This window comes from Austrofundulus limnaeus, unplaced genomic scaffold (assembly GCF_001266775.1).
Source record: "Austrofundulus limnaeus strain Quisiro unplaced genomic scaffold, Austrofundulus_limnaeus-1.0 Scaffold157, whole genome shotgun sequence".
In the NCBI taxonomy this organism is placed as follows: domain Eukaryota; kingdom Metazoa; phylum Chordata; class Actinopteri; order Cyprinodontiformes; family Rivulidae; genus Austrofundulus; species Austrofundulus limnaeus.
This window is the reverse complement of record NW_013952559.1, coordinates 780,884-791,470: the sequence shown is the minus strand read 5'-3', so window position 1 is coordinate 791,470 and position 10,587 is coordinate 780,884. Positions and strand designations below refer to the sequence as shown.

At 38.8% G+C, this 10,587-nt stretch overlaps 1 protein-coding gene across 1 annotated transcript in view; it reads left to right on the top strand.

Moving 5' to 3' along the window:
• Positions 1-2,514: 2,514 nt before the first annotated feature.
• The window catches only part of smg6 (SMG6 nonsense mediated mRNA decay factor), a gene marked incomplete in the record, with an annotated part of 17,277 nt that continues 9,204 nt past the window's right edge, over positions 2,515-10,587 (top strand). Inside the window, 7 exon segments of the mRNA XM_014016924.1 lie at positions 2,515-2,623; positions 3,723-6,036; positions 6,150-6,342; positions 6,583-6,693; positions 8,140-8,246; positions 8,835-8,913; positions 9,883-9,993. Coding sequence (XP_013872378.1) covers positions 2,533-2,623; positions 3,723-6,036; positions 6,150-6,342; positions 6,583-6,693; positions 8,140-8,246; positions 8,835-8,913; positions 9,883-9,993 — 3,006 coding nt within the window.

Below are 10,587 nucleotides of genomic sequence, written 5' to 3'. Positions count from 1 at the left end.
CCCCCCTTTTTTTCACATCTCACCACTGCAGACACGAAACATTCTACAACCCCTGCTTTATCAGGACGTTAACAAAAAAAAACACGATTTCTGTTTCATGCCTCATGAAAATTCAGGTAATAAAACACAAGTTTTTGATCCCTGATGGAATATAAATATTGTAATGTTAATGGTTAATAATAAATGGGAAATGGACATTGAATAACACTTTTCTAGTCGTGTTATCTAAAATTTATTACATATTACCTGCCACTTTCACACACACACACACACACACTTGTCTGTATATGTGTGTGTTTTACATTGACTTCCTTTCATTTCTAAAGCACAACTCTGACCCTTTAACCTGACTACCCCCAGTACTAAACCAGCAGCTTTTTCATAATTCATTATAATGATTTGTTTGGATGACATTACAATGTTTCTTGACATCACAAAGTCTGTCATGATACAATTTTGACTGAATTCACAAGACTGTAATCGATGTGACGAGACATCATGATATTGTTAGATGGGCATATGATAATATGGATCAATGTTTTTGTTTTGACTTGGTTTAAATGAATCATTAATCATTTAATCAATATATCAATGTAGATCAATGTWTTGTTTCAYCCCAGYATAACCCTAAAACCACCATCAATTGCCACCTAATGGTGGTCCACAAGGAGGTTTCTCTGCTCACACCTGATTTCCACGAATGGATGATCAACAGAAKTTGAAGAACTGAATCGCTGAGTCAGCTGTTTCTGAAAAAAACGAGTGAAACATGCGGGATAGCAACCCTCAAAGACCAGGATTGGACACATCTGCCTTAGTTCTAAACTTAACCCCAACCCAAAAACATCATTTGATAATGCAACATGAACTTTGGGCCCCATAAGGAGCAGTGGGTCCATACAAGGTAGTATATTTAGAAAAAAATGGGCTTTATAAGGAAGTAAATGCTAGAACACACACACACACACACACACACACTGATCAGTAGATGAATTAGATGATTAGAGTTCAATGCCTCTTCAGTATGGGGAAGGCAGGTTTGAACCAACAACCTTTTTGTCAACTAACTACCGCCATTCCTCCAGAGCTACAGCCATCCAACATAACAATTGTCCCATTTCAGTCTTCATTTCTCTTTTCTTGAGGTTACACAAAATAAAACACAAGAAAAGATCAGAATATCTTGCATTTATTTATTATTTATTTAGTTATTTAGTGCTCCTTGCTGTATATTTTCTTAAACCTTTGTTTGTAAAATTTGCAAAATGAACATTTTTTATTTGAAGAAATGTTTACAACACAAGTAGATTTGTTCCTCTATATGAATGAAGTGATCCAAGCACTTCCATTGAATAATTAAAATGCATGATGATGTAACATATCAGGAACTTCTAGATAAAGAATCATTAATGAGCAACTAGAAGAAGATTACGGCTCTCCTGGCCCTTTAACTGGGTGTTGCCAGGGAAATGAAGCTGTTCACTCAAACATCAGCCGCACGGTCTACATGAACTCTTCTTATTCCAGCTCATGTGGACACACACACACACACACACACACACACACACACACACACCTTCCAAGTTAGTTCACTTTCCAAGCGATGACTGGTAGACAGAGAAAAATAGGAGAAAGAACACAGTGCTCTGCATTAATAAATGATAAAAAAAATCACTTTAAAGCTAAAAATGGAAGAAAGTTTTTTTGTTGGGCCAATCCCAAAGGGAGAATAGGATAGTATAGTTAAAATTTACATCATGTAATCAACCCTGACATCTAGTGGACACTGAATTGTAGGATTCATGCATATTCTGGGGTTTCTATCTGTCTGTTTCTTTACATAATTTGTATGTTTAAAGCTGCTTCACTCAGGCATCATATGTAGGTTATGGCCTACTTAATGGTTACATAACTACACTTTGAATGTAAGTTTACACAGTTTATCCAGTTGTGAAAGAGGTCATGAAAGGAAAATAATTGATCATATAAATCATTTTATTCCAAACCTTTAGTCTAATTGGAAAAATTAAAAAAATGGTTGTGTTGTAACTTATTGTTTAAATATACTGGGTGAAAAAGGAGTACAAGAGGTGCCACAATACATATTATTGGATGTAATGAAAATTAATGCTTTGTAAGTTGCCTTGGTTTTAAATTTGTGCATCCTTTTGGCCTAAATAGTTCATTTTTGAGTGATTTTTTTTTCTGTGTTACTTATGCATAAACACAAATATTCAGATTTAGACAAATGGGTATTTTTTATTCATTAGATTGCACATTTTAATGAATAGCAGATGCTTCTACACACAGGAGTGGAAAAAAATCAAAGTTATTTAGGTCATTTAAAAATGTAAATGTAAAGATTGTATTTTTGAGTAAAACTTTTCAAATATTTTAGTAGACTGTTTATTCACATGGATAAACGATAGAATAGGCGTTTTACTGAAACTGTACTACATTACCCAAAATCCTTCGGTACTAAAATTGGTYCAAACAGGCCACCGTAGTTGTTGTGTTTTCGAAGAGACCAAGATGGCGAACGATCTGGACCGAGTGCGCATCTCAGCGGCGGAACTTCGAGCTGAAGCTTCGTATTCGGTCAACATTACGGACTGTGGGAAAGGTAAGAGACTCTGAGTCGTGTTTCTGGAAAAGAAAAACACGGTGTAAGAAAAAAAAATCCTAAATGAGAGTAAAACAGCAAACCAAGTTGGCGGAAAGTGACGCAAGGACTGATTTGCTAAGTTTGTACGCAGCTAATGTTAGCGACGAGCTTTGTGCTTRTTTTTGCTCCTCAGTTTGTTTTAATTTCCCCCGCTTAAAACCAAAATCAATTTATTTACCCTCGACTTAACTTGCTGCGTTTAAGTACTACTAAAGTAAAAAAAGTGTGTTCTGYTTAGTTACAATGTTGAACAGAAGCCGGATATTATATTTAAGTTAATCTGTAACATTATTAACTAGTTTATTACCTTCCTATTGAAAATAAAGAATATTTCTCATCGTGAGTTGCCCACATCCTGCCTGCCTTTTATACCGATCAGTAATTTTTACATTTTATTTTATTTTTGAGATTCTAACCAGGTTTTCAGGTAAACTTTATTATTATTTTGTTTGCAACAACTTCAGTGTATTTGTAACGCACATAGTTCTGTTCACTAAAGTAAACATGTCAGTTTTGCAGAATGGGATTGTGAAAAATCTACGCACACACGATTTTTAGTTTTTACAACTATTAGTAACATCTTAAAACTGGAAGTTATTGGATTCAGGGCAGTAAAGGTGTTTTTTATGAGCATGGTTTCACTCCTGTTAGAAAATGAGCAGCCACATTTTGGACCAACCAGTAGCAAAAAGATGACTGATTTATACCTACGTACAAAGAACTGTWAGGATATAAGTGAGAGTAATTGAGCAGGACAAAACTTGGATTCCTTAGATAGAAAAACAGTTTACTGTCAGTAATGACACTTGACTATGTTACATCCTATTTATACTGACAAAAACAACATATAAATAAATTCTTGTGGTTCCTGTCAGCAGTGGTGAGTGTGTACATGTTTATTGGGGCAGCTGCGTGCTAAACATGGACAGGCAGCAGAGGATGGGACCATTACAATTAACTCCACTTAAAACAGCTACTGTATAAGAAACTGTGTAAAGTTAATTAATGCTGCGTTTGTTGATKATATTTTCTTCCATTGCCTTGTCACTTTCTGCAGAGGAGCAACAGGAACTGTATGCTCACAAGCAGCATAARAAGCGTGAAGCAAAACGTCCCGATCTTCAGCGTTACCAACCAGCCSCTGGACACGGACGACGTCACCGGGACAGTGAGGAAGGAGAAAGTGGTCCAAATGACTCCCTGAAACCCAAATTACAACAGTTTGATGAATCGTCTCAGAGTGAGAACAAGGCTGTTTCTGAAAACGTTTTTGAGAGACAAGAATGCACAAACAGTGGGTCGGGCATCAAAAAAATGGAAGAAGACCGAATGAGGGGTGAGGGCGCTAACGTCCAGCCTAAAACAAATGCAAATGATAAAAAAGTGCTCTGTGAAAATGACCGAGAACATCAAGAACCTGCTGAAGCTTCTAAACCTACAAAGAAAACCCGCAAACCTGACAGAGAGTTTTACCAACCTGGGAGTCGCAGGAACAACCTGGGAAAGGACACTGGTGTTCTGGATAAGCCATCCCCCAGGAAACGAGAGCAAAACTCTGAGCCAGAACCTCACTTGAGTACAGGGACAAGGGTGAAAAAATCTGTTCCCACGCAGGGAGGAAAAGGTCAAGTAAAAGCTGTTCAGGAGACCGTAAAACCATCTAATCGCAGTGAGGACACCAGAGACCAAGGAAACCAAAATGTGGAAACACCTGTTGATACGTCAGTGGACAAAATGACAAGCAGAATTGAAAAACTGACCATAGAAGAGAAAGGTAAAACCGAGCATGCAAATAAAAATAGAGGGGGAGAAATCAATAAACAAAGAAGAGGTCAAGCTGAAGAAACCAAGGATGAGGAAGAAAAAGTGGATAAGAAGAGAGAGAAGGGAAGCCGCAGAAGAAGAGGAGTGGAGAGGGAAAAAGAGAAAAACCCTGAATCCAAAAGAGAAGATGAAGCAGCTCGCGTTGGAAAAAACAACCAGAGAAAGCCTGAGAAGGACAAGATGGCTCCAGATGCAGATGGACGAAAAACTGAGAAGGCTAAAGACACACAACAAAGCAAAAGAAAAGATAACGGCAGAGAAAACCGAAAAATAAACAACAACAGCAGCTGCAGAGACGGTGGAAACGATGCTGTAACAGACAGCAATTTAAAGCAAGCAGGAGGACGGGGGGATCGACACAGATCTACGGTAAATACCCCCACGCCGTCCTCAAAACGCTATTCCAAATCTGATATCCGACACTTGCGGAACAGAACTTACAGCAGCAGCTCAGCCAGCAGTGTGACCAGCCAAGATGGTCCCAGGCGTAAGATGGACACGGAGGGGACCAACTGGCCACGCCGTGACCCCGGCCAAAAAAAGAGAGAGACGACGGACAACAACGACGAGAAAAGGAGGCACCTGCAAAGCTGGACGAGCAATAAGGATTCGTCCTCAGAGTCACTAGACCGGATGGGGACGTGTGACCGAGAAGAAGAAAAGAGGCGACGTAGGAGAAGAAGAGGAGATGAAGAAATGAGTACAGAGGGACAAAAAGGGGAGGGTTGGGCATCGAAGTCTAACAAAGTTGGAGGTCGGGGAATCCTAAGGGTTTCTTTAGAAAATCAGTCCAGTAGCGCATCACACGGTGGAGATRCACAGAACCGCAAACAAGCTCCTCGTGGCAGAGGCGGCATCTTGGTGCTTCCAACCCGTACAGACATCTCCAACTCCTCTGAGGTGGGACAGAGGCTTCTCTCTGGTGGGATCAGAGGAGCGGGCAGGAATCGAGGAGGCCGAGGTGGAGGAGTGCGACGATTGTGGGATCCTAACAACCCAGATCAGAAACCAGCTCTTTCCAGCACCCAGACCTCTCAGTATTCATCTATCAAACAGCCCGTTTATCTTCAGACTGGGACCGGGTATGGACAGCTTCACTTTCTGGACACGGATGACGAGGTAGCAGGCAGTCCTCCTGTGGCACAAGGAGAACACTTTCAGTCCCAGCAGGCAGCTGCCATGGCTTACTACAAATTCCAAAACTCTGACAACCCCTACTGCTACCCCCTGTCCAACAGTAGCCCACATAATCCCAACACACCTACCAGCACGCGATACCCTTATCCTTATAATATGGGACCGTACCAAATGGGCCACCCTAATGGCATGTACCCAGGTCCTGGTCCATTCTGTGGGAGCTACAGGGGAGTGGGTTATTCTCAGCCAGGTGTGGGAGGTGGACTGACGCCTGATGAAGCAGAGCAACAAACCAGAGGGGAGCTGGGGAGGCTGCAGAAGGCTGCCGATGCTCACGAGCTTCAGCTCAGCAATCTGCTGTCCAGGGACAGACTGAGTGCTGATGGTCTGGATCGCATGCCCCAGCTCAGGTACACATTTGCCACTTTCTGTCTGTATTTTGTCTCCTCAGTTTTGTGCCATCCCTCTGTGGCTGGACGTAAATCCCACCTTTGTACTTCCTAACCTGTTTTTTTTTTTTAAGATTGGACCTGTTGGAACTGTACGAGCGGATCATCTTGACCGACATCGAGTTTTCTGACTCCCAAAATGTGGATCAGGCTTTGTGGAAGAATGTGTTTTATCAGGTCATTGAGCGTTTCCGGCAGCTACTCAAAGACCCTGCCTGTGATAACCTCTCTGATATCAGGAACATGCTGCTCACACTTCTAGACGAGGTAAGAAACTTGATAGTTTTGCTTGTAAATACCTTAAAATAACTTAACAATCCCTTTGATCTGTTAAACATGCTTCATTTTTTTATCATGTGTAGTATTTAATTTTGTTTTAATAACATTTTTAATTGTAATAAAATCGTAATAACTACAGTGGGATTTTGAATGTAAGGACAATTCTTGTGTCATGCTAATAAGTTAAAAAAGACAAGTTTCTATATATTTTCATTATCTGTTTTACAGGGAGCACTGTTCTTTGACACGCTGCTTCAGAAGCTGCAGACTGTGTACCAGTTCACATTAGAGGACTACATGGATGGGATCGCTATCAGAGCTCGCCCATTACGCAAAACGGTACTTCACCGCTTGTACTTTTGTAAAAATTCCTGTTTTAAAAAATTTAGTTTAGTTTAAGGGTGTGTTCACACCTGCACTGTTTAGTCCGATTTAATCAAACTCTAGTTCGTTKGCCTGGAAAGTCCGGTTCATTTGTAGTAGGGCTGCCAGAAACGATTATTTTTATAATGGATTAATCACCGATTATTTTTTTGATTAGTCGACTAATCGGATCATACGTTAATTGAATATAGAACATAGAGCTTATCGTGCCAGAATGCAGCTGTTATTATATAACCATTGTTAGATTTTAGCTATATGCTAACTAAAATAATTGCTGTGGAAGACAAGTTCTGCTCTGCAGATATTACACAGGTTTCTCTTTCATTTTCTTAAAATGATCCCACACTTTGAGCTCTGTTGTCAGGTAGCTATGATACCAGAGCCTTTCTGTATATAATGTCTTGTGACGTCCACGGCCTACCCCAGTTACCACTACTGTGCATGTGTGTCAAGGACAGAAAGGCAGATGTGGCAGTGGAAGATGTCAAAACAGTTTGGAGAGAAAAACAAAGTAAAGAACAAAAAAAAAAAGAAAACGATTAATCAATTATTAAATTAGTCATCGATTATTTTAATAATCGATTAGTTGTCACCTAATTGACTAATCGTGGCAGCCCTAATTTGTGGAGGTGTGAATGCGTAATCGAGCTCTGATTCTGACCAAAAAAGCGAACTCTGGTCCGCCTGAAAACCTTTGTCTCGGTTCGATTGAAACAAATTCTGGTGCGGTTCGATTGCATGCGTGAATGCTAAGCGGACCAGCGACTGCTCCAAAGGCAGGAAGCAGACTATACTGCATGACATTCTGAGTAATAASAGTATTAAATTTACTTATATGGTGTAAATACCTCGCTGGACGACTGTATAAGGTGGACATCATGGCTGTGGAGCTGGACGCGCTCCTACTCGATTAACACGGAGCTTCCTCAGCCGCCTTCTGTGCAAAACAACATTCTCCGTGGTTCCGCCTCATCTTCCTCTCATGCTGAGCTCATTGTTGGAGACTATTTGTTTAGCACATTTGCCAAAAACAAAAAAATAAACCCTAYAACCACTAAAATGTAACGTTACTACTGTTTGTTTACATTTTGTGAAGAAGGAAGTTGCGCTCCATGTCTTCTTCTGAGGTTTTGATGTTGATTCCTTTAGTGGTTCTTTGTGCAGCGCCCCCACAGGTGAGGGAGGGAACAGGTTKTTTACAGGGTTTWGTTCGGTTGAGAAMGTGCAGTGTGAATTCAAACCGCACCAACAGAAAATGTAAACAAAGCTTGCAGTTTTGGTCCCCARTCRAACCGAGTCTACCGGACTATCAGGTGTGAATACRACCTAATATTATATTTGACCTTATTTCTGTTCAAAGGTAACACGTTTTTGTGTATTTRTGTGACTTGTGGCTTCCAGGTAAAATATGCCCTCATTAGTGCGCAGCGCTGTATGATTTGTCAGGGAGATATTGCACGATATCGGGAACAAGCCACCAACTCTGCTAACTATGGAAAGGCTCGCAGGTAAGCTGTTGTTTCAGGAGGATTTCCTTTAATCTTCAAATTCTTAAAATGCATGTATAACAAAAACTCTAATTTTCTGTATTTGTTCTCTGATGTGTAAAATTAATATCAGACTATTTTGTCATTGTTTGGTATTGATCACAGTTCGTACWCATAGTTATGCTGAATATGATTAGCAGTTGCTACAGTGCGTCCATTTAGCCACGGCAAATCAGACTTTTTTTATGACTGGTTTGAAACACAGTACAACACTTTTGCCTTTGCTAGAAGTTTTTTTTAACCTGACAGGGACAGTAGAASTCATGGCTTTTGAATCCCAAACTTAACTTGAGAAATAAACAGCTGGTCCCAAAAACAAACAAGTAAAAACACAATTTCTTACGTTCGTGCCACAGAGCACACCAACCCTACTGTGGTCTGAATATCTACTATAAAGTTGCTATTTAACTGGTTGTAATATTGCATTTCTTAAAACAGAACTAATTATTTAAATGTTTTGGCTGTACTTGACAAAWTGGATAAGAACTTACTTGAAGGTGGGACCTAAATATTTCATGTCATGACTTCATACTTTGATTTTTATCTTAGCTGGTACCTGAAAGCCCAACAGATCGCCCCCAAAAATGGACGACCRTATAACCAGCTGGCTCTGTTGGCAGTTTATACAGTAAGTGTTTATAAATACTGTTTCTAAACTGAGGCTCGGAGATTCAAGTCATTTCATTTTTAAATGTAGGGTTCTACACTAATGTACGACGGCGTATTAGGGCCACACAACAAGATATTTTTTATTATTTAAACTACGAGAATAAAGTCATAATATTACGACATTAAAGTCGTATAAAATAAAGTCACAATATTATGAGAATAAAGTTGTAATATTACAAAATTAAAGTGGTAATATATTACGAGATTAAAGTGGTAATATATTACGAGATTAAAGTCATAATATTACGTCATTAAAGTCATATAAAAATAAAGTCGTAATATTATGAGAATAAAGTTGTAATATTACAATACTAAAGTTGTAATATTACGAGTTTAAAGTCATAATATTACTGATTATTATCTCGTAATAATAATAAAAAAAATCTCGTTGTGTGGCCCTAATACTTCGTCGTACTAATGTGATGGATCTCAGTGTTTATTTAAAAAAAAAATTTCAGCAGTAGTTACAAAATTTTAATTAGCTTTAAATGCTAGAGTAGCAGCAAGTTAAAGAAAATCATTTTATGCCATGATTACCTTGTGATTTGTAGTCAAATATGTTAAATTTAATTGGTACGTATGTGTTTCTGGATGTTTCTTTGATTATTTTTATATGTGGTTTGTAAATGTTGATTTTCCAGCTGTTTTACGTGTTGGCCCCGTGTGATCATTTGCTGCGGCGCTAAAAAAAAGATATCAATAAAGTCATTAATTCAGTTTGTAATTTACCAATGTTAAAAGGTCAGAATGTTTGCTGTGTAAAAGGTCTGTTAGGTAAATGGCTTTGGCCTTTTTCGTGATTGATTATTTTACATCAAGACATGGAACAAATGAAAACTACAACTGTAGTATGAGTAATGATTTGTCAGCACTCAACCCTAGACTTTTTGTTTTGTTTTTTTAACCCTTTTCWTTCTCTGACCTACAGAAGCGGAAGTTAGACGCTGTGTATTATTATATGCGCAGTTTGGCAGCTTCCAACCCCATTCTGACTGCAAAAGAAAGCCTGATGAGTTTGTTTGAGGAAGCCAAGCGTAAGGTAAGATCCACACTTTGTGCCAACTGACAGCGAAGACTTGTAACAAGACCCTGATTCTGACATAATGCAACAACTCTGACAGTAGAGCAAACAGAAAACAACAGTACAGCACAGTTCGGTGTTTAAGGTTTGAAGGAAAGTATTAATCTTATACTTTTTAATAACTTTGTTTCTGGTATATTAAATACCCTTTCAGGCTTAAAAAAAAGTTTAATTGTTTACCTTCTGCTCCAGATGACTGAATGAATATTACCTGCCACTCACAGTATTTTCATTCATATTCATATCACCAGACATTTTATTTATCATACAAAGTATGCTGAAAGAAAAGTGTCACGTTCTAAAACTTTGCAGTGTTTAATGGCTCATAAATTTATACATATTTCCAATTTATAATTTTATTTTCTGGATGCAAAATGTCTGATTTCAATAAATGACGAGGAAAAATCTCTTGTTTAAATGCAGAGTTGGAGAACATCTCTTTGCAGCAGTAAAACTTTAAACTCTGGATGGAAATAAAAGTCTGCCACAGTAAATATTAGGGGTGCAACGATACAGAAAATTCACGATTCGGTTCATTTCAGTACTTTAGTC